This window comes from Typopeltis vanoorti, chromosome 9, assembly GCF_054136105.1.
Source record: "Typopeltis vanoorti isolate ZY-2024b chromosome 9, IOZ_Tvanoo_1.0, whole genome shotgun sequence".
Lineage (NCBI taxonomy): Eukaryota > Metazoa > Arthropoda > Arachnida > Uropygi > Thelyphonidae > Typopeltis > Typopeltis vanoorti.
In genome coordinates this window covers 143,147,744-143,172,488 of record NC_143557.1, presented here as the reverse complement: position 1 = coordinate 143,172,488, position 24,745 = coordinate 143,147,744, and the positions used below count along the sequence as shown (strand labels likewise).

General features: G+C 35.9%; 1 protein-coding gene across 1 annotated transcript in view; it reads right to left on the bottom strand.

Moving 5' to 3' along the window:
* The window catches only part of LOC150103645 (nuclear envelope phosphatase-regulatory subunit 1-like), a 110,106-nt gene extending 85,859 nt beyond the window's left edge, over window positions 1-24,247 (bottom strand). The window contains exon 1 of the mRNA XM_090397717.1: window positions 24,127-24,247. Coding sequence (XP_090253843.1) covers window positions 24,127-24,148 — 22 coding nt within the window. The 5' untranslated portion in view covers window positions 24,149-24,247. The remainder of the gene's footprint in view (window positions 1-24,126) is intronic.
* Between the last annotated feature and the right edge of the window lie 498 nt (window positions 24,248-24,745).

Sequence of the window (24,745 nt, the reverse complement as noted above, 5' to 3'; positions counted from 1 at the left end):
TGCTCATATTCTAAATTTAATCATTAACGATGCAGCCAAAGTGAATGCAGATACAATTAGTTTCTTTGCAATTATTCAAGAAATATACAAATTTCTTTTCATTCTCTTACAAACGTTGGGCAATCCTTTTAAAGTTCGTAAAAAATTTAACATTGAAACAGCCATCAGAAACGCGATGGGAAAGTAAAATCCGCCCTCTACGATATCAGTTAGGAGAAATTTACGATGCACTTTTTGAAATATGAAGCACAAACATTATGTGCTAAAATAAAGGACTACAATTTTATTTGTTCTCTTATAACTTGGCATGATTTACTTAACAGAATAAACCCTGTGAGTAAAATGCTTCAAGACAAAAATATGAACATTACAGTTGCTTTAGAATCTATCAAAAACTTAAAAATATTCTTACAAGAGTATCGATTAGATACAAATTTTAAAGAAGTTCTAAAAAGGCAAAAGAACTGAGTGAAGAGGTGGATGGAGAACAAGAAGTTAAAACTGGTACCGTAGTTCAACGACGAAAGAGACACGACAATTTGACTACGAGCATCATGACGAAACATCACAATCGGCAGAAGATAAATTTAGAGTGAATGTGTTTTATACACTTCTAGACGTTGCAATGTATTCGTTAATAGAACGTTTTGAACAACTAAAAATATATTATGATAACTTCAATTTCTTGTACAGATTACTAAAAATTAATAACGAAGATTTACAAAAAAATTGTGACGATTTATGAGCTTCTCTTGAAGGACGGCAAGTTATGTGCTTTACGTATATTTTTTGGAAGGATAATTTAAATATTCAAAACCCTTTCGATATTCTTAATTTTATTTTATCCAATAATTTATCTTTCCCTAACTTTTCAATTACTTTAAGAATACTATTAACCTTACCTGTTAGTGTAGCGAGTAGTGAAAGTTCCTTTTCCAAGTTGAAATTGATTAAAACCTACTTAAGAACAAGTATGTCATAAAAGGCTTGTTAGTTTGGCATTAATAGCTATTGAAAATTATTTTGTGCAGAATTAGAGGTTAAGACCATTATTTCTAATTTTGTGAATATGAAATCAAAATTTTAATTTAAAAAATTTCAAGTATGTTTATGTAATTTAATTTATTTTGTTATTCTGTAAAGATGTTATATTTTGAATACTTATATTAAATGTTCTAATTATTCCTGAATTATTTTATTTTCTTATCTATCGAGTTTAGTTTATTTTCCTAAAAGATAGTTCCACTTATAAAAATTATAAAAAAAATTTTACAAGTTACTAAGAATTTAGTAACTTGTAAAATGCACGAATATTTTAAACTTTACTTCAAACAAATTTTAACTTAAATTAAAATTCATTTTAATTTTGTTAGCGATTCAGTGAGAAGGCTATAATCCCTGTATCATTATATTCAACAATTAAAGTGAAGTGGCTTTATCAAAATTTGCTTTAACTTTTGAGAATTTTTTGAATATTCGGGTTTTTAAAGATTATCCTGCCTAGTCAACACCCCCGGTTCGTTACATTTAGCGAACCAACGTGTGGCTGTTCTGTCAAAATTTATTTAAGAAATTTCAAATAATTTAAATTTTTATTATCGTAAAAGAACCACACACACCAGGATCATTACAGGGGTGCTTATATAGAAACTGCATGCGGGAGGCAAAGACTAGCGCCGGTTCAGCGGATACAGACCATATCGGTCTGTTCCGGTCTCATTATCATCCAATATCCTTTTTTGAGGTCTACCATTCCATCTCTTTCCAATTGGCTTATATTTTAGTATTTGTTTAGGATGTAGGGTGTTGGCCATTCAGTTTACATATTCAATCCATTTTTGTTTATAATTGTTCAGTTTTTCTTCTATTGATTTTGTTTTTAGTTATTTTAAAATGTCTTCCTTCCCATTTTTGATCTAATGCGTTTTTTGCAGTTCTCATAAATCTCATTTCACTTGTTTTTATTCTTTGTTTATCTTGTTTGTTTATTGCCCAAATTTCATTGCCATATAATAATGCGGGCACTGCTAAAGTATTGTATATTTTCAAGCGTGTTTCTTTTTGTACTATATTTGGGTTGAGTGTTCTATTTATGAGGCCTAAAATCTGTAAAAATTTTGAAGTTTTTAATTTTATGTCTTTTTCTCCTTCATATGATATTTCACATCCAAGATAACTGAAAGTATTTATCTGTTCTATTATTTTATTATTAATAACTATTTTGCTTCTAACTGGAGTTTGTCCACAAAATGCCATTGTTTTAGTTTTATCTATGGAAATTTTCATTCCAAACTGTTCTACTCTAATGTTTAAATTATATATTGCTCTTTGTAAATTGTCTTCCTTATCTGATATTATTATCTGATCATCTGCAAATAATAGCGTATTTATTTTGTTATTCCCGGAAATTTCTATACCTTCGTTGTTTAAGGTGTTCCACTGTTTTAATATTTCATTAATGTAAATATTGAATGTTGGAGAAGAGGGCATCCCTGTCTTACTCCATGGTTAATGGATTGTTTTTCAGACAATATTATTTCATTTATTTTTATTTCATTATCTTTATATATTCCATTAATGTTTTTTAATATTTCATTAATGTAAATATTGAATGTTGGAGAAGAGGGCATCCCTGTCTTACTCCATGGTTAATGGATTGTTTTTCAGACAATATTATTTCATTTATTTTTATTTCATTATCTTTATATATATATATATATATTCAATATTGCATGTAGTAAAATATGAGGCATTTTTATTCTTTGTAATCAAACAGTATATATATCTTTTTACTTTGTCAAATGCTTTTTTCGTAATCTACAAAAGATGAGTTTCCAAATTAAATTCTCTTCTTTTTTCTATAAGTAGTTTTAAACAGAAAGCTGAATCCATTGCATCCTTTTCTAAATCCATTTTGACATTCTAATAATATTTTTTCATTGTATATGTTTAGTTTTTCATTAAGTATTCTGCTATATATTTTGTAGCATGTATTCAATAAACAAATACCTCTGTAGTTAGCAGGTTTTGTTTTATCCCCTTTTTTAAATATAGGTATTTTGTCCATTTGTATATATTTTATTTAAAAATTTTAGTAATCTTTGAATTTTTTTCCCAGCAAATTTATAGTTTGGAGTTAAGCCCATCTTCTCCTGCTGATTTGCCATTTTTTATTTTATTTAGGTTGTCCTTTAATTCTTTTATTGTTATAATATCATTTAAGGTATTTTGTAAGTTTCTGGTGTAATTATTTTTGATGCCAGTATCCGTCCAAAGATCTGAAAAGTAATCCAAGAATTCTTTTACATCTATTTCACAATTTATATTTGCAGTTTCTTTTTTATCTGCATTCATGTGTTTTAGTATTTTGTATGCGTCATTTTCTAGCTATGATACAAATTTTTCCGAGCTTTCTCTATCTCTTTCTGGTTTCTCTTTTGGCTATTGCTCGTTTTTGTTTTCATTTTTTATATTCAATTTCATCTTGTTTTTTTTTGCTACTTAACCATCTTTTAAAACCCATCATTTTATTTTCAATTATTGTTTTAATTTCATTGTCCCATATATGTAATTTTTATGATATTTTTTGTGTTCCTTGAATTTCATATGCTGTTGATGCGATAATTTCTTTATATTATTCCATTCTTTCATTTCAATGTCTTCATTTTCTTGTATTTTTAATTAATCCTCTTAATTATTATATATATTATATATTATTATTATTCGTGACACCTCCAAGGAATCCGAAGACTCATCGCGGGAGGACACCTATTGTACATCTCTCCATCTCCACCGAACCTCTACTACCAATCATCAACATCAGCACCATCTACTGGCCACTACCACCACCATAGCTAGTATTTTTTTTGTCTGTAAATTGTTTGTGTTCTAAAGGGCCGATTTGTCTGGATGAAAAATCCGAGTTTCTAGGAGAAAAAACCCTGCTACCTCCGTATGAGATCGGATAACTCATATTTGAACGAAAATGTCCACATAAAGATTCCTCCTGTCATGACGAGAATCGAACTTGGGCCTTTTACAATCGAAGGGCGCAACGTACCATCATTCTTCCAATTGCACTACGGAGGCGCTTAAATAATATATTTAAGCACCTATTAAATCAATATATTAATTATTAATCCTCTGTTGGTATAAATTTCTTACACTCAGTAGTCTTACTTTGTAATTACATTTTGTTTCTCTACTTTGTTTATTTTTTTGTATTTTTTGTAGCCAGTTTGGTGGAAATCTTAGTTTTGCCTGTACCAAATAGTGATCTAAGTCAATTTCTAGCCCTCTTCTAACTTTAACATCTAGGAAGAGGTTTGCTACTTTTTCATTTGCTATAAAGTAGTCTATTATTGATTTTTGTCCTCTTGCACACCACGTATATTTATGTATATTTTTATGTTTGTAAAATTTATTCATTATTTTAAATTATTATATATTGTATGATCAATGAATTGCTTTCCATTTTTGTTTACTGTTTTTGTATATTATTGTTAATTTTTTTCATTCCTATTCTGTAATTTTCCTTCTTCAGGGGCATGCACTCCAACAACTGTTAATTTTTCTGTTTAATTTGAATCGCACTTCTAATATTCTTTCATTCCAGAATGTATGAGTTATTTTTGCTTTAACTGATTTATGGATCCAAATCATTACACCAGCTTTTGCATGTCTTTGTTTGTCCACTCCACTATATACGATATTGTAGTTAGCTGTTTCTTTTTGGTTTCTGCAAGAACTGCAATTTCTATATTTAAAATTTAATCTAATTCTTCTTTATGTGCTATGCTTCTAATGTTCCATGTAGCATATTTCACTACGTTTTTCTTTTTCCAAAGTTTCTTAACCTTTTCTAGTTTGCATGTTTTCTATCATTTGGATTTCGTTGAGACTTGAAAGTAATGTGTGTTTCCCTATGTCAAGTAACTAGCATGACGATAGGTATCCTAGTGGTGGTGGTGGGGGGGGGGGGGTGCCACCTTAAGACAACTAGGCTTGCCTTTTTTTAGTAGATAGTAGAAACTACAGTTTGAGAAGAAAGAGTCACCCCCCTCGCCCTCGAATTGCTCTAATAGCACTGGGGGGGGAAGGAGTAAGAAGAGAGAGAGTAGAGGGAAAGATGAGTAGAAGACCAGTCTCCAGATATGATATACCAAGTGTATATTGTATGAAGTAAGATCAGGTCTAGCTTGGGTATCTCGGGTTTGCCATGGCTGTACTCACCAATGTGAGCCCTGAGAAAAACTATATTATTCATCTCATCTTCCTTTCCCTCTTTTACCTTATGGTGTCGAGGGTTTATTAATCATTGGACCTCAAACCGTTCACAGGATAAGGAGGTCAGCACTATGCCCTGGTGCATCCTACGTCTGTAGTGTTGAGTTCTCAAGGCCGGTTTGCCTGCTTTGCAGGATGAAAAATCCCAGGATAAACTGGGGAAAAACCCTACTGCCCCTACTGCCCAAGACTTGGCTACGGCTGAGGAAGATCCTTCAGCTTCTCATGTCACCGATGGGAATCGAACCTAGGACACTCCTTCCCCAGGTATACAGTTGCGAAGCGCATATCCACTAGGCTAACCGCATGGACTAGATCATTCTTCTTCTGCAGCTTCTCCCACTTAAGTGGGGTCACTGTTGATGATGAGTCTCCTCCACATCCTCCTGTCTTGGGCTGTCACCACATCCAAGTTCTTCATCCTCAAGTCCTCTTCTACCAGCTCCCTCCATATCTTCTTTGGTCGCCCACGATTCCTCCTTCCTTGCACATCCATCTGCATGACCCTTCTTTCCACATATTCGTCCTCCCTCCTCATCACATGACCAAACCATCTCAACCTTGCCTCCTGTATCTTCGCTCCTAAGTTCGTAACTTTCACTGTTTCCCTCACATAGTCATTTCTCAGACGATCTCTTCTGGTCACACTGCACATCCACCTAAGCATTCTCATTTCTACTACTTCCATCCTGCTGATGTTATTTTTCCTCAGGGCCACAGTTTCTATAGCATACGTCATAGCTGGCCTCACTACTGTCCTATAGATTTTGCCTTTCGGAATGATTGGCACCCTCTTATCACATAACACTCCAGCCATCTCTCTCCAGTTCCTCCAACCCGCTTGTATCCTGCATCCCACTTCCTTCACAGCTCCTCCATCTTCTTCTTCTGCTGTTGAACCTAAGTATCTAAAGTCCCTCACCTTCCTGATGACATTTCCTTCCAGCTCCAGAGCTGTCTCCTGGCCACCGCCCACTGTGCAACACATATACTCTGTCTTACTTCTGCTCAGTCTCATACCTCTCTCTTCCAGTACTTTTCTCCATCTTTCTAGTTTAGTTCCCGCTTCTTCTCTTGAATCTGCACACAGCAAGATGCCATCTGCATACAACATTGTCCAAGGTGCATCTTCTCTCACCTCCTCCGTCACCACCTCCATCACAATATTAAACAGAAATGGACTTAATGCTGACCCTTGATGAAAGCCAACTGTCACTGGAAAACTTTCTGTCTCTCCCAGGCAGGTTTGAACACGTCTTCACATTTCTGTACATTTCCTGCACCAACCTGACATATTTCTCCGGTACCTTCTTCTCCCTCAAACACCTCCAGACTTCTTGCCTTGGCACTCTATCGTATGCTTTCTCCAGATCAATAAATGCCAGATGTAGCTTCCATTGTTTCTCTGGAAACTTTTCCATCATCTGTCGTAACCCAAAGATAGCATCTGTCGTCTATCGACCAGGCATGAAGCCAAATTTTCCTTTGCAATCTCCACCTCCTTCCTCAATCTTCCATCAAGAACCCTTTCTAGGATTTTCATTGTGTGGGACATCAACTTTATTCCTATGTAATTTATACAGTCTTGTGCATCCCCTTTACCCTTGTAGATGGAGACAAGAGTACTCTCCTGAAGTTTCTGCTGCATGGTAAAATACGATCAAAAGAATGCACAGAGGAGAACAAAGAGCGAGTCGAACTTAAAAGAAGATGAAAGAGTCATGCCGAATTATTCGGGGTTTACTACTCTTAGTGCGCGTTCCCAAATCGCAAAATAAAAGGGGACTGAGCCGATCATCAAGAGGAGAGACAATCGGAACCAGAGTAGTGGCGGCAGAGAACGAGGAGAGGCAAGGCCCCAGTTACTAAGCAGGAGAGTCCAGGTCCAGTTTCCAAGAGAGAAAGGCGAAGCGCTGTTACTGAAAAGAGCAAGAGCCAGTCGACGGCAGTTACAATCATCTGCGGTCAGCAGTTAGAGGCACAGTCATCGGCAATTAGAAGTAGCGGCAATTAGAAGCAGAAGTTCTGAAATAGGATCCAGAGGAGAATTTGCCCGTATGCTGAAACCTCTTGCATGTGCTATTCGAGTACCGCAGATTGCAGTCCAAATGCCTGCCAATATCCTGACGTGATACTGCTGAAGCAAGACACTCCTGAAGGAAGCCTAAAACTCGAGATGAAAGAAAAGCCATAGAAACATTAGTGCAGGACCATTGGAAGAGTGTGCGACACAGCTTCTGTAAGATCCATCCCTTTGTACATTTTCTCTTATAATTTAGGAGATATGTAATAGATGGACTGTTAAGAATTAGTTTAATATTAATAAGAAGTGTCTATAAGAGAGTTAATTGGCATGTTAGAAGTTGATATCAAATTTGTAAAAATAATGTAACAGAGAGTTAGCTAACCTCTTTGCGAGTAAACTAGAAGTTTAACAAGTTGAATTTGTAAGCAGAGAGTAAATAAGTTTTTGAGTTCAAGAGATTATTTAGTGTTGAAGTAAAAGGGTTCTAATTTTATAGATGGGTAGAGAAAGCAATCTCCCTATCGTTTGATTCATGTATATTTCATACTAATGTAAATAAATGTGTTTTAATTATTTGTAAAAAGAGTGCTGCCTGATCTTTTATTTTACAATGCACTGTTTCTAAAAAAATAATCGGACTTGTGAGCGGGAAACAACTAAGGCATTAAAAGCTCAGTTTAATTACTTAAAAACCACGACTGTTTATGTAATTTACGCTAGTAAGAGAGATCTACCGGACATTTTATTGAGTCTTATGCCAAATATTAATATATTGGTGGAGCAGTCTAACAAATAAATTTTCCAGTGTTCGTAGGCATGCAACTAGTAAATACAGAAGGTGGATAAAAATTAATATGCAGTAGAGTAAGTGAGAAAGGTTATGAGAGGAAAAGCGCACACTGCTAATTAGTAATAAAGAATAAAAGAAGATATTACAATAACGGAGCAGACAGCCTCTGTTACAGTCAGCACTATGCCCTGGTGTATCCTATGTCTGTAGTGATGAGTTCTCAAGGCCCGTTTGCCTGCTTAGCGGGATGAAAAACCCCAGGATAAACTGGAGAAAAACCATACTGCCCAAGACCAGCTAACTTGGCTATGGCTGAGGAAGATCCTTCAGCTCCTCACGTCACCGACGGGAATCGAACCTGGAACACTCCTTCCCCAGGCATATGGTTGTGAAGTGCATAGCCACTAGGCTAGCTGCACGGACTAGTTATTAAGTAACATAAATATACAATGAACAAAAAAGAACCAGTATTTATATAAAATAAAATGAAACGAAGAAATAGAATGGCTTAATATAAAAACAATACTAAATACAGCAGCAAATGGAAGCTTAGGAAAGACCAAAAAATTCAATCAAAAGAAAAAACTGAAGATATAGGATGATACAATCCAAGAAATAATCAAAATGAAAAAAGAAGCATATCAAAAATGGTTAAGTCATAAAAGATTAGATGATGAAATAGAGTATAAAATAATAAGAGCCATAACTAAAAGAGAAATCAGAAAAAGGACAGAATCATAGAACAAATTTGTTTCTAATTAGAACAATTTATATAAAATAAGACCCAATGTATAAGATTTTGAAACATTTAAGTACAGATACTAGAGACAATGTAAAATCAAATGCGGAATTGAAATTAGAGGAATTTCTATACAGAATGGTGGACAGACAGGCCAGAAGAGTGACTAGTGTGGTAAGGAAAGCGAAACTGGAATATGAGAGGAGATTGGCCCTAATATCCAAAGAAAATCCTAGGGAATTTTTTTAACTATGTGGCCAGTAAGAGAAGAAATGACTGTAGAAGAATGATATTGTGAGATACAAATGGGAATACGGTGATGATGCAGAGGACATAGTGGAATTGTTCAATGAACACTTTATTGGAGTATTTCATCCTAGAGGAGTCAGTTTTAATGCTAGAGGGACAGGGCAGGTTCGAGGTTCAGAAGGAGAGTGTGTTTCAGATACTAAGTACTTACTCTGGATGTCAGTAAACCTTTGGGACTGGATGGTATTTCACCACGGGTTTTGATAGAATGTGCTAGGGAATTGACAGTGCCTTTAACCTGGCTTTTCAATGAAAGTCTGGCTGCAGGAAAGGTGCCCAGGGAATGGAATGAAGGTAAGATAGTGCCATTGCATAAGGGTGGTAACAGACTGGAAGTGTCTAATTATAGATCAGTCTGTGTGTCATCAGTAGTTGTTAAGATCTTGGAGAAAGTAGTGATGGACCGTATACAGCATTGGGCAGATGAGGGTAATGTTATCTGTGAGAGAGTCAACATGGATTTGTGAAGGGGCACTCTTGTTTTAGCAATATGCAAGCCTTTTATAATAAAGTTACAAGAACATAAGATGAGGGAAAGGCATATACTGCAATTTTCTTAGACTTAGCAAAGGCATTTGACAGGGTGCCACATGATAAGCTGATATTTAAGTTGCAGCACATGGGTCTGGATGTCAGATTGGTCAACTGGATTCAGGATTGGCTGTCTGGTAGGTATCAGAGATTTGTGTATGGTGGAGCAGTTTCAAGGAGGCAGAGGGTTACAAGTGGGGTCCCATAGGGCTCAGTACTAGGACCTATATTGTTTAACCTTTATATCAATGACATTGCCGGTTAATTGCAAGAGATATTCAGTTGTTTGCGGATGATGCGAAGCTGGGAAGGATTATTAGAAATAGTGTAGATGTGGTAGCCCTGCAAGAGGATTTGAATAAGCTATATAGATGGGCAGATGAATGGGGGCTTCAGTTTAATTCAGCAAAATGTAAGGTCTTGAGGTTTGGGAAACATCGATGGGATGCTGCATACTATATGGGAGGAGTTATACTGGAGAAAGTAGGGGAGACAAGAGATCTGGAGTTGATGATTGATAGAAACCTGAAATTTAGGGGACATATTGCAAAGGTGAAGGTAACACAGAGGATTGCTGTAATTATGAGAAGGACAGTGACCTACAGAGATAAAAGGATTATCATTCCATTGTATAAATCTCTGATCAGACTACACTTAGACTATTGTTCTCAGATTTGGTCCCCAGGATTTGAAGGGGATAAATTAACTGTGGAAAGGGTACAGAGACGGATGACAAAGATGGTTTCAGGACTGTACAATTTTGGTTATGAGGATCGGCTGAGGGAATGTGGACTGCAGAGTTTGGTGGATAGAAGAAGGAGAGGTGATATGATTGAGACTTTTAAACTGCTGAGAGGTGGTTACAGGGTTGACACTGGGGAGTTCTTTCGCTTGGTTGAACAGCAGGAAGGAGTGATGACAAGAGGCCATGCCTGGAAGTTACGAAAGGAAACTGTGAGCAAGAGGGTGAGGAGTGGTTTCTTTGCGTGGAGGGTGGTTGAACCATGGAATGCATTGCCTGATGGAGTGGTGAGAGCGAGAACGGTCAATAAGTTTAAGGAGTGGTATGATAGACTTTGTGTTTCTTAGGGGGGGACCTCCCCTCGAAGAGTCTCGACAGACTTTATGTTCTAAGGAAGGACTTCCCATGATGAGTCTTTTGACTCCATGGAGGCCTGAATAATAATAATAATAATAAACATTTAATGAAAATGAAAAGGAAATAACTATAGAAGAATTAGAAATCAGCTTGGTAGAAACAAGAAATAGAAAATCACCTTGAGAAGATAAGTTAGGTTCAGAATTATATAAATATGCAGGAATAAGGTTTAAAGAAATACTTATTTTTAAATAAAATCTATTCAACAAGCAACCCACTAATAGAATGAAAAAAAAAAAGCAATAGTGATCCCTATTTCTTTTTAAAAAGAGGTAATAGAGATTACCCTAAAATTAGGATAATCTCTATTACCTTTATTTTAGAATTACAAAATGGACTTAGAAAAGGACAATTATGTATAGACCCAGCTTTTTGCTTAAAATTAGTAATAGAGAAAAGAAGAGAATACAATTTAGAAACACATATTACATTTATTGACTTTGAAAAAGCATTTGATAAAGTTAAAAGAAGTGTTTTATTTAACATATTAAAAGAAAGACAAATACTAAATAATATTCTAAAAGCTATCATAAATATATATGAAAATAATCAAACACAAATAAGATTAAATTATGATGTATCATGTATGAGAGAAACAAATCAAGGAGTCCAACAGAAATGTCCCCTTTCAGCAGCTCTTTTCAATATTTATTTAAATGAAATAATAATAAAATGAAATAAAATTTTCATCAAAGGTATTAAACTTTCTCCTACAGTAAACTTAAACACATTCCTTTTTTTGCTAGTGATCAAATAATGACTACAAATTCTGAAGATCACTTACAGAAAGATATTTTAAATTTAAATGAAATAATGGAATGATAATCAACAGATTATCTGTTGATATCAACAGAAAAATAAAAAACGATGGCCTTTAAAGGACAAAATAGTTGTTCTTGACAAGATGTTAGGGCCTCCCTCAATGAGTCTGTCGACTCCTTGGAGTTGATCGTAATAATAATAATAAAATCCAATAATAACTAAAATGCTAATAGATAAAAAGCTCTTAGAACAGGTGAATTCATTTAACTACTGAGGATGTATGAATACATATGAACAGCTTCAGCTCTTACCAAGTACCCCAACCTAAACAAATATGGTTGTATCATACTCCACCACCCCCACCTCATATGGAGAAAATCCTCATCTGCAGAGAGTCAGCCCAACAACCTAGAACTCCCAACCAAAGCCAATAGGTGCCGTAACTGTAGGACTCTAGGTCTCTTATATCTCTCTGGTTTCTTCATCTTTGTTAACCGAAGTGTGTCTGCATACACGTGTTTGATACAATTGTATTTTCCCCTGATGATGCTGATTTGACATCAGCGAAATATAGATAGTAAATAAAGTTATTTATTAACTAATACGTTGTCAAATTCCTTAAAAAATATACGAATCTTGAGAATCAAATATAAGCCTAAACACGCTAGGATTACATATTAAAAAGAAAATGATAAACCTAAAAATTTTGAAATATTTAAAAATGACATGTAATTTAAACCTAATGTATTTAAATTGTATGTATTTATGTATGAACTTATTGTATTTAAACATAATCTAGTTCAAGAATAAACTACATTAAAAAGTATACAATACATTAGCCTTACCAGTCCCATTGTATGGAAGCGAAATTTGAACAATAAAAACACAAAGACAAACAAAGATTAATAACAGCTGAAATGAAGTTTATGAGAAAAACTGCAAAGTATACTCTATTCAATCACAAAAGAAATGAAGAAATTATGAAAGAATTAAACCATGAATCAGTAATAGAAAAAATTAAAAAATATAAACATAAATGGATGGAACAAGTTGAAAGAATGAAAAACAGAAAGATTAGCAAAACAAGCATTAAATTACAAATCATTAAAGAAAACCAGGATGCCCTCTGAGGAGATTCAACGATGACTTCTAAGGCCGAACAGGCCAATCTAGGCTTAAATCCTTGAAAAGTATGATGATGATGATCATACAGAGATGAAACTGGTCAAAAAATTAAAAATGATTACGATTATTATTTTGGATAAAAGATGAGACTGGCAAAAATATTAATGATAAAGTGAATATCATTATGTTCTATCTGCTCACTCGCCCACACACACACACACACACACACACACACACACACATCTTAAGGCAAAGGAGTGGTTGGACTGAAATTACTAAGCAACTATTGTTGTGGGAATAGTGTATTTTGTTGAATAACTATGAGTGTGTTCTTGGATTGAGTTGCCTAGTTTGCAGGATGAAAAATTGGTTTTACAAAGGCCACAAAATACGAGTTCAGTTAATAACTCTTCAGGTGAAAAGACCTTATAAAGATTTTCACATTCCAAAGGGAGGAAAGTTATTTGAATGTTGAATGGTGAATGTCGTAATGAGCTCTCGAATGAACGCTTGATGGGCGGAGAAAGGGACCATCTGTCCAATACCTATGTCAACAACTGTGTGGGTTTTTCAGATGATCCATTGTTTGAGAGAGGCCAGAATCAATCCTAATCTGTTTCTTCTTATGATTATTATTAATATTAGGATTATCACGTGACACCTCCAGGGAGTCTAAGGGACTCATTGAGGTAGGGCACCTACTCTACAACTCTCTGTCTCCAACTACAACAAACCGTATCATCTACACCAACCACCACTAGTATTTTCACAGACAATCACAAATATCCATGACAATGGCACAATTCAAACATGCAGCCTTTGGCTGGGGAGCAGATATGCTAACCACTTGGCCAACCAGGCCGGCACTAATCTCAGAATATTGGCACCAATCTCAGAATATAGTTATCGAATTATGTTCCTCCCCCTTGTCAAATAAATTAAATTTTTCCTGGACTCGCTGAAATTAACTAAATCACTCTGCTTCCCCCTCCCCCCCCCCCATGTTATATATAAGAAGAGAAAGATGATGAAATCTTGATTTGATGCACACATTTCTTATATGCCTTTAACCTGGCTTTTCAATGAAAGTCTGGCTGCAGGAAAGGTGCCCAGGGAATGAAATGAAGGTAAGATAGTGCCATTGCATAAGGGTGGTAACAGACTGGAAGTGTCTAATTATAGACCAGTCTGTGTGTCATCAGTAGTTGTTAAGATCTTGGAGAAAGTAGTGAGGGACCGTATACAGCATTGAGCAGATGAGGATAATGTTAAAGGTGGGAGTCAACATGGATTTGTGAAGGGAGTGCTCTTGTTTTACCAATATGCAAGCCTTTTATAACAAAGTTACAAGAACATTAGATGAGGGAAAGGCATATACTGCAATTTTCTTAGACTTAGCAAAGGCATTTGACAGGGTGCCACATGATAAGCTGATATTTAAGTTGCAGCACATGGGTCTGGATGTCAGATTGGTCAACTGGATTCAGGATTGGCTGTCTGGTAGGTATCAGAGAGTTGTGTATGGTGGAGCAGTTTCAAGGAGGGAGAGGGTTACAAGTGGGGTCCCACAGGGCTCAGTATTAGGACCTATATTGTTTAACCTTTATATCAATGACATTGCCAGTGGATTGCAAGAGGATATTCAGTTGTTTGCAGATGATGCAAAGCTGGGAAGGATTATTCGTAATAGTGCAGATGTGGTAGCCCTGCAAGAGGATTTGAATAAGCTAGATAGATGGACAAATGAATGGGGGTGTCAGTTTAATACAGCAAAATGTAAGGTCTTGGTTTGGGAAACATCGATGGGATGCCGCATACTATATGGGAGGAGGTATACTGGAGAAAGTAGGGGAGACAAGAGATCTGGGGTTGATGATTGATAGAAACCTGAAATTTAGGGGACATATTGCAAAGGTGGTGAAGGTAACACAGAGGATTGCTGCAATTATGAGAAGGATACTGACCTGCAGAGATAAAAGGATTATCATTCCGTTGTATAAGTCTCTGATCAGACCACACTTAGACTATTGTTCTCAGATTTGGTCCCCAGGAAATGTGGAAAGGATACAAAGACAGATGACAAAGATGGTTTTTCAGGACTGTACAATTTTGGTTGTGAGGATCGGCTGAGGGAATGTGTAATGCAGAGTTTGGTGAATAGCAGAAAGAGAGGTGATATGATTGAGACTTTTAAACTGTTGAGAGGTGGTTACAGGGTAAACACTGGTGAGTTCTTTCGCTTGGTTGAACAGGGGAAAGGAGTGATGACAAGAGGCCATCCCTGGAAGTTACAAAAGGAAACTGTGAGCAAGAGGGTGAGGAGTGGTTTCTTTGCGTGGAGGGTGGTTGAACCGTGGAATGCATTGCCTGATGGAGTGGTGAGAGTGAGAAGGGTCAATGAATTTAAGGAGTGGTATGATAAGACTTTGTGTTTTTTAGGGGGGACCTCCCCTCGATGAGTCTTGACAGATTTTATGTTCTTAGGAAGGACCTCCCACGATGAGTCTTTTGACTCCATGGAGGCTTGAATAATAATAATAATAATAATAATAATTTCTATTTTTTTTTTTTTTGTTTGCAACTTTGGAAGATTTTAGCAACGTATTTTTTTCCTCTAGTATTTTAGCCATATTAAAGGAGTACATTCAACCAAAATATAATTTTGACCTTGATTTAGTGATAATGCACAAATGTTCATTGTCTTCAGTTTCATTACATGTGCTTCTGTAATGCTACTACAAAACAAGTTACCTTCCCAAGGGACCAAGGACATCTGGGGGCCGACCTTGGAATACAGCAAATATGCTTAAACGGCAGTGATGCTTTTGTACTCTAAAGCAGTTTTAATGCATAAACACAGGAGTAATGTTGGGTAATGTCGCCTAAGATTTTGGGAATGGATTGTTCAAGAATTAAACGGTTCATTTATAATGGAGTGAGGATTTTGTATGCTGAAGAAGACTGTATAAGAACAGACGTGGCTTTCCAAGTACTTGATGAAATTAATTAAAATTAAACGTGGCCTCAATACTGGAATCTTTTAACAGAACTGTTAAATCATAGAAACTTAGGTATTATTATTATTAAAATTTTGACACCTCCAGGGAGTCTAAAGACTCATCGATCGAGAGTGTGCTGACAGCATCGAACGATTGATACTCCTTCCAACTACTAACTGCGCTCAAACTTACTTAACTGAGCCATTAGTAGCAGAGACTCTACCAATCGACCAACCTTTGTACATTACTTTTATTTCAGATATTGCAGCAAAGCTATCGCATTTTTCTCCTGAAAGAATACCATGTATCTTCAAGTTAAAAATACACGAGCACATATCCCAATCCCAAAATTGGCTCTGTACATCACAGATCTGTGATTAAAGTAGTAGTTTTTTTTTTTTCCCTGTTGCACGTTGCAGTTTGTTATACTTCCGGGGTGTTTTGCTTATGGATCAAAGCTGTATAACTGAGAGGAGACCTCCGCATAGCCTTTTTGCGGAGAACCGACCAGGGCTTCTAACCTAATGTCCAATCCTCACCTTCTCGTGGTGCACCCTGTTGGGTATCTACCTGGATACCGAACGAACGAGGATACGCTGGCAATTTAGAATTTAGCCGACCAAATTGTATTCTTATTGGCTTAAACCAATATAGAAAATGATGGTATAACATGACAAAATTTCATGCCGACTGGGGTAGCACAGTTAAACAAGGCCCCTGTTGTTTTTGCCAGGGAACAAGAGTGACCAGCGAAAAGTCAGCTATTGGAAAAAATCTGAAAGCACACCCAAACTCAACATCACCAGAGTTAAAGATAGGTACTATCAACATAAGAAGCCTGAATGGCAAAGAAATGGAGCTAGCTGAGGAATTAGATAAGTACCAGATCGACATAATAGGGATGACTGAAACAAAAAAAAGACAAAAACCAGCAAGATCTTTCTGAACAATAAATACAAAATGTTATATTCAGGAAATGACAATCAAGGAAAAGAAGGAGTAGCCATAGTATTCAACACAAAATACAAGGCTAATCTTCTTGAATGGCAGGCAGTCTCAATTAAAGTGATGTGGGCAAATATCAGAAGGGAGAATTGGACAATCAGACTTATTTGTGGCTATGGTCCCACAGAAGGTTCTACTAAGGTAATAGTGGAGGAATTTTTTTGAGGCTTTAGAGAAAGCAACTGACATAATAAAAAAGGAAAAGTTGGTCCTTGTTGGGGATCTAAATAGCAGAGTAGGAAATTATTGTCAGACATACAAAAATATATTGGGAAAATTTGGAGAAAAGAGCAAAGCCAATAATAATGGCAAATACCTGTTGGATTTCTGCTCAGGACATGGACTGGTTATTACTAACACCATGTTCCAACATAAAAATGTGCACAAATTCACATTGAGAGAAGAGGCTAGGAATAAGAAAGTCTCATTGACTATGTTATTATTGATAGTGATGTTTTCTCCCTGGTGCAGGACACCAGAGTGTACAGATGATTTGAAATTGGAAGTGATCACCATTTAGTCTTGAGCAGGATAAAACTGAATTTCGTATTGAAAAGAATAACATGTAAGAAAGTTTTAAAGCGAATAAAAGTTGAGCAGCTCTCAGATGTGAACTGTAGACTAAATTACACAAAGATTATTGAAGAAAAAATGAAAGAGTTTGAGAACAGGAACCAAACTTTAGAGATTCAGTGGCGAGCCTGGAAAAAAACCTTGATTGATTAAGCCAGAGAGGCATGTGGTGAGGTTGTCTGCAAGGATAGAAAAATCAGAACTCCATGGTGAGTTCTGATTAATTTCCACAGGAAGTTAAAGAGGCAGTGAAGGAAAAGAAGAAAGCATATCAAAAGTTCCTGGCAAATAAATCAGCTTGTGCTCTTAGAGAATACAGAGACAAATGTAAGAATGCTAAACACTGTGTAAAACTAGCTAAACAAAAGTCATGGGAGGACTTTGGCAAGAACATAGAAAATAAAATCAAGAAAGTGGTAAGATATTCTTACCACCTTCTTCAACAACAGAGGTTGTTGAAGAAGCTTAGAAATGGAGGAAGAAGTGTTGTAAAAGGAGTTAGAGATGATAAAGGTTACATGAAAACAGGAGAAAAAGATATCCTTGAAGTATGGAGTAATTATTTCGAAAAATTGCTAAACGAAACAAGCACTGATAGCATAGTGGTAAAAAAAACACGCAACAGGCATACAGTGAGGAATACATATCCATACTTCAAGTAGAAAAAGCCATAAAAGGTTTGAAACGTGGAAAGGCAGCAGGAGTAGATGATATTCGAACAGAAATCAAATATGGTGGTATAAAAGTCTTACACTGGTTGCACTGCATAGTTCAGAAAGCCTGTACAAAGGGACGAATTCCCGATGATTGGAGTAAGCTCTAATAGTACACATATATAAAAAGGGAAATAAAACTGAATGTGAGAATTACAGAGGTATTTTCCTACTGAGTGTTCCTGGCAAGATCTATGCAAGCATATTTGAGAAACAGTTGAGAGAATTGTGGAAGAAAAGCTGGATTCAGGCCAAATAGAGGCTGTCAGGATCAGATCTTCCCTTTATGGCAAATAGTTGGAAAAGTATGGGAATATAACAAAGATCTGTATTTAAGTTTTGTTGATCTGGAAAAGGCATATGACAAGGTACCAAGAGAGAAGCTATTCAAAACGCTACAGTTATATGGTATCAATGGGGCATTATATCAAGCAACACTTAGTATTTATTTGAGTTGCAAGTCAGCAGTTAGAATTAAAGGAAGTACAGTAAGATGGTTTAATGTTAACTCTGGTATGAGACAAGGATGTACATTATCCCCTCTGTTATTCATTATCTATATGGATCACATTATGAAGGAAAGTGGTATTAAACATGATATCAGAATTGGAGATGTTAATGTCAGCTCTTTGCTTTATGCAGATGATGTTATACTTCTAAATAAATCCGCTACAAGCCTGCAAGATTCCCTGACTAAATTGAATAACTGTTGTAACAGATATGGTATGAAGGTCAGCAATAAAAAGACAAAAACAATGAAAATAGGTAGAATTGTTGAAAATGTCAATTGTGTTGTGAACGGGGAACCTGTTGAACGAGTAAAACATTTCAGCTACTTAGGCATAATTTTTAGTGAAGATGGTAAATTAAATATGGAAATAGACAACAGAATCAACAAAGCTGGTATGGTAGGAAGTCAATTGAATAAATTCATATGGAATAAGAGAGAAATTAGTCAGAACACTAAATTAGCTGTATACAAGACAGTGTTCAAACCAGTTTTAACTTATGGATCTGAGAGCTGGGTCAGAAGTAAAACACTTGACCAAAGACTAGAGACCGCAGATATGAGAGTCCTGAGAAAGATTAGAGGCGTGAACAGATGGCATCAATGGCAATATCATATTAAAAATGAGGATATTAGGAAAGAACTTGACATTGTCGGCATCCAGGAATGCATTAGCAGAGCTAATCTCAGGTGGTATGGTCACTTAAACAGAATGGGCGAGGAAAGATTAGTAAAACAAGTGTTTCTCTGCAGGTGGGCAGAAAAATGACCCAAAGGAAGACCAAGATATAGGTGGATTGATACGGTACAATGTGCCTTAGACGATAGAAAAATAAGATCTGATAATGATAATACTGTAGTCTTGACAAGTAACAGTCTGATGTAGAGGAAAATTGTAGATAGGAAGTTAGCAATGATGTAAATTTTTCATGTAGTACTATCATATCCTGGGCACCCCTTGAGGGTATATGTTCAGGAATTTGATGATGATTTGATTTGGTTGCTGTTTTGCATGGCCGAAGCAACTAAGGCAATAAAGCCAGTCTGTCAAGTGCAGTGTTCTGATCGCTTTGCCTGTTTTGCGGGGTGAAACTGCAATGAAGTTATATTGTAATGAAACTTCCATTTAGCATGTTTGTATGACAAATAAATAAAATAAAGAAAAAGCTATGAAGTTTTTGTATTTTCAAAATTTGTAGTTAACAGAGAATGAATACAAATTAATCATTTGGAGTAAATGTTATTAAATTAAATTATCTATATTAATAAAACACGAGCTATACAGCAAGTAATAAATATTTGTCTGTCTCTCTTCTTTTCTAAACCAAATCATGCTCTAGATTAGTATTTTTTAAAACACAGAGAGAGAAAAAGATTGTTCACTGGACACATATCGAGGCCATAATGTTTAATTACCATTGTATTATTATTATTGCAAATAATATTTTATAAAAAATTAAAACTTTCGGCTAGTTAAAGATAAGCGAGTTACACAAATTTTATGTAATTAGGATATCAAAGTGTACCCCATAGAAGGAATATGCAGATATTCAAATTTTAAAGTACTAAAGGATATTCTCCACATATGGAATACCTGAAATGTTCAGGCAATATTTGATACTGAATGATTTCGCTGATGTATATATATTTCATGATTATAATCATTTTAAATTTAAATATAATTATAATCCTCCATCTCCACAAAAAAAATTTCCATGTGTATTTACATATATAGAATTTTTTTTTTTTCTTTAAAAAAACGACCAAAGAAAAAGAAAAATAGATAAAAATAGAAAAATAATACCTGCATAGTGTAATCGGAAGATTGCATCTTTCGGATGAAAACATAGGTTCAATTCCCATCGTCATGCAAGGTTTTTATACGATTTGTTTTTCAACTGAAAGTGAATTCGCTATGCTCTTTTTGCACTGCAATTTGCATGGATTCTAAACCGCATTGTGAAAAAAGTCTTCCTCTTGTGCCTTATTCCATATATTTGGGATCGGCCTTCTACATGACGCTACTTTACGCGTGCGATCCCAACCGACTTGCCGCAGAGCCTGACGTTGGTGGGGAAGATATTTATGTTTGCAGAAGTGTGTGTTCGTGGGGTCGGTTTACCTGTTCTGAGGGAAGAAAAACCCGAGTTTCCAAAAGAAAAAACCCTCCACCACCGTATGAGACCAGATACTAGCCTCTAGTCGAAAGAGACCAGATCAAAGTTCCTCACGTCTATACCAAAAATGCATTGTGAAAAGAGTATAGGTATTAAATAAATGTATAACTTTGCAAATGACTACAGAGAAAGTCACAGTGAACTTAGATTTTTGGAGCCAGTGAATAACTATTATTATCAGTGATTTTAATTTGCTTTTTATAAACTTCTGCTTGTTTAATTTAGTATCAGCAAAATCTGTGGAAAACCTTTCCTGAGATTATAGGATTTGCCATTTCGTAAAATAAATATGGCGAATCCTACTCTGACATGGATATTTCTTCTTTAGGTAACGATTTTGTTCGTCAAGTGTAAGACCACAATCCTGCTGGTTAGCCGAGTGGACAGCTCTTTGGCTCTTAAACCACTAAGTCATTTGGAGTCTCACTTCGATGCACGGATCTTTATGAATGTGTCAAATCGCCTCGTGAAACCACCGTCCTGCTTAATGAATGCCTGAGGTGCTCGAAAAGGACAAGTTTTATAATAAATAAAAAGAAAACATGGTACTTTAACTGTCCAGTGCTGAAGCGGGTGAGAAATGTTCTATCTTTAATTTCTGAAGAAAGGTTTCCTGATTATCCTTATCAACCCACGGTACTAATATAGGTTTATATTAGTGGCTGGAACTGTCAGGAAAAAAAAAAGTAATAAAATAAAAATATAATTTCGTCCAATCCTTCGCAAAAGGTGAACTAGAAATGAATTAATAAATAAATAAGAAATATAAAGCCATTTGCTTTATAGCTGTAGTTGTGTGGTGTGCAAGAAGCAGGCAACCAGGTTATAACGTAAGCCTAAATACATCTTTAGAATCAGTAATGACATCATAAGTAACCATGTGTCAATAATGAATGATTTTCAGCTCCATATATCAGTTCAGAAGCAGTTTGAATAGTCAAGAAGAAGGTGATAAATTTGATAAAGAAACAATAACTGATATTAATATTTTTTGCATAAAAAAGTAAATTTGTCATTCATTTCTAAACCATATTAGATGCATATCGAGTATACTACTACTACTAATAATAATAACAAAACGTAAAAAATAATCATATTTATCAGAGACGGATCAATGGATAAAACTCTGGTCAGAAACCTATTGCAAACTACTGGGGATTTTATGGGATCTAAAAAAACCTACGTCCAGTCCTCGTTCTTGGAATAATCCAAGCAGAGGTTTTTCTTATTTTACTTTATTTTTCCTCAAGACGACACTTGGCACAGGATGTAGTACTTCCCCATTATCTAGATCAAATGAAGTATAATTAGAAACTAAGTATCGCAGATAAAGCATGTTTTTAATCCTGTAGATAACATATACGATGGGCTGGCTGTCTTTTAGCTTTCGAGACCCAAGTTTCAAATTTAAAAAGTTCATGGTTACCAATTATTATTTATCTATTATAAATTAATTCGGTATGTTTTATAGAAGCTTCTTTCTTCATGTCAATGGGTAGTAAATTAATGTCCCTGGAACACTGGAGATTATTTATGACTCATTGACTTGGGGGAAAAGCACCTCTAAAAACAAACAAAATTAGTGAAAAATACAATATTAGAAAGAATGAAGTTAGTTTCCTTATTTTTTTCTAGTTACAATTTAAATGCCTATCAAAATATTCCAAAGCCGAATTGTCTAGATACAGTCTTAGTGTGGTTTCATGCTTTCTAATTGCATTTAAAAAAAAAAAAAAAAACTACTAAATCAGCGTATTAGATAAAATCTTACAGGAACTCTTTTCCAATGATCAATGGAAAAATGTTTTCAAGTAACAGTTGGCTTGCATCAAGGGTCAGCATTAAGTCCTTTTCTGTTTAATATTGTGATGGAGGTGGTAACAGAGGAGGTGAGAGAAGATGCACCTTGGACAATGCTGTATGCAGATGACATCTTGCTGTGTGTAGATTCAAGAGAAGAAGCGGAAACTAAACTGGAAAGATGGAGAAAAGTACTGGAAGAGAGAGGTATGAGACTGAGCAGAAGTAAGACAGAGTATATGTGTTGCGCAGTGGGCGGTGGCCAGGAGACAGACCTGGAGCTGGAAGGAAATGTCATCAGGAAGGTAAGAGACTTTAGATACTTAGGTTCGACAGTGGAAGAAGATGGAGGAGGTGAGAAGGAAGTGGGATGCAGGATACAAGCAGGTTGGAGGAACTGGAGGGAGATGGCTGGAGTGTTATGTGATAAGAGGGTGCCGATCAATCTGAAAGGCAAAATTTATAGGACAGTAGTGAGGCCAGCTATGACATATGCTATAGAAACTGTGGCCCTGAGGAAAAATAACATTAGCAGGATGGAAGTAGCAGAGATGAGAATGCTTAGGTGGATGTGCGGTGTGACCAGAAAGGATCATCTGAGAAATGACTATGTCAGGGGAACAGTGAAAGTTACGAACTTAGGAGCGAAAATACAGGAGGCAAGGTTGAGATGGTTTGGCCATGTGATGAGGAGGGAGGACGAATATGTGGGAAGAAGGGTCATGCAGATGGATGTGCAAGGAAGGCGGAAGCGTGGGCGGCCAAAGAAGAGATGGAGGGAGCTGGTAGAAGAGGACTTGAAGATGAAGAACTTGGATGTGGTGACAGCCCAAGACAGGAAGGTGTGGAGGAGACTCATAAGAAACAGTGACCCCACTTAAGTGGGAGAAGCTGCAGAAGAAGAAGAAGAAGAAGAAGAATGGGTAGTAAAAAAATAGCCTAAATTTTAAACATGAAACGTTCCTTATAATTTATTACATTGTAATACATATTTTATTATTTTAAATTGCATGAGCTCTCTCTCTCTCTCGCTTGATGAGTCTTTGACTCCAGGATAGTTGATGCAATAATAATTATAGGCTAGTAAACTGTGAGATCTGCAATTACAAATACATATTACCGAACAATCAAGTTAGTAATAAAATGGGACGAAATGAAATAAAAAAAACGTTAACGTAGTGATGTATTTTTCCTTGATATTTTAACAATGTTTTTTTAAGGTGTCTGCATATTAAATGCGTATTTGACATAAAATTAATGTACATTTTAATTCGTAACAGTAATACGCATTCACGAAAAATCAGTGCAAAGTCGTTCTCTCCCCCCCGCCTCTCGATATATATACAGCATTATTATAGCAAATATGTAAATCAAGTATGGCAATATTTACAAAAAATCGAAAGCTGCACCACAAGAATTTTCATCATTATAAAAATATCTATTGCACACAGATAATAATTCATAAAAACAGGACCTTGAAGTGACAATGTACTACGATAAACTCCACTATTGTATAATGGTAGATAGACAGATAGCAAGCAAACAGATAATATTATATTACTATAACACAGATTACTCCGAAATAAAATAACTTTGCTACGATAATAATGTAGGGTCTGCTTACCAGGTAATAAAGTGTCAGTCATTACGTCTCAAAGAATACACTAGAGGATTAATAAATCTTTATTTAAGAACCTCCCCATGAGACACGAAACGTGAGCACTGTCTAAAACACGTTGTAATGTTATGAAGACATCTAGCGCCCTCTCAGTAAAGACGCCTCTTTATCATTGGGATTTACCATTAGAAACTCTTCTGGTTCCCATCTGCCATACGGCCGCGGGAGGGTAGCTATATGCTACCATTCTAGGGAGAGATGATTATGAGCAAGGTGGTTTCCCGTTGCCTTCCTTGCCGTAAGTATTTATGACTGTAACCTGTGTGTTCACGGGGCCGGTTTGCCTGCTTGCGGGATGAAAAACCCCAGATAAACTGGCGGAAAAAACCCTGCTGCCCACGCCCAAGACCGGCTAACTTGGCTGTGGCTGAGGAAGATCCTTAAGCTCCTCATGACGTGGACGGGAATCGAACCTAGGACACTCCTTCCCCAGGCATATGGTTGCGAAGCGCAAAGCCACTAGGCTAACCGCGTGGACCAAGAACCACAAATCGATACCCCCCCCCCACCACCAAAAAATAACAATAATAAATAAATAAAAATAAAATTATATATATATATATAC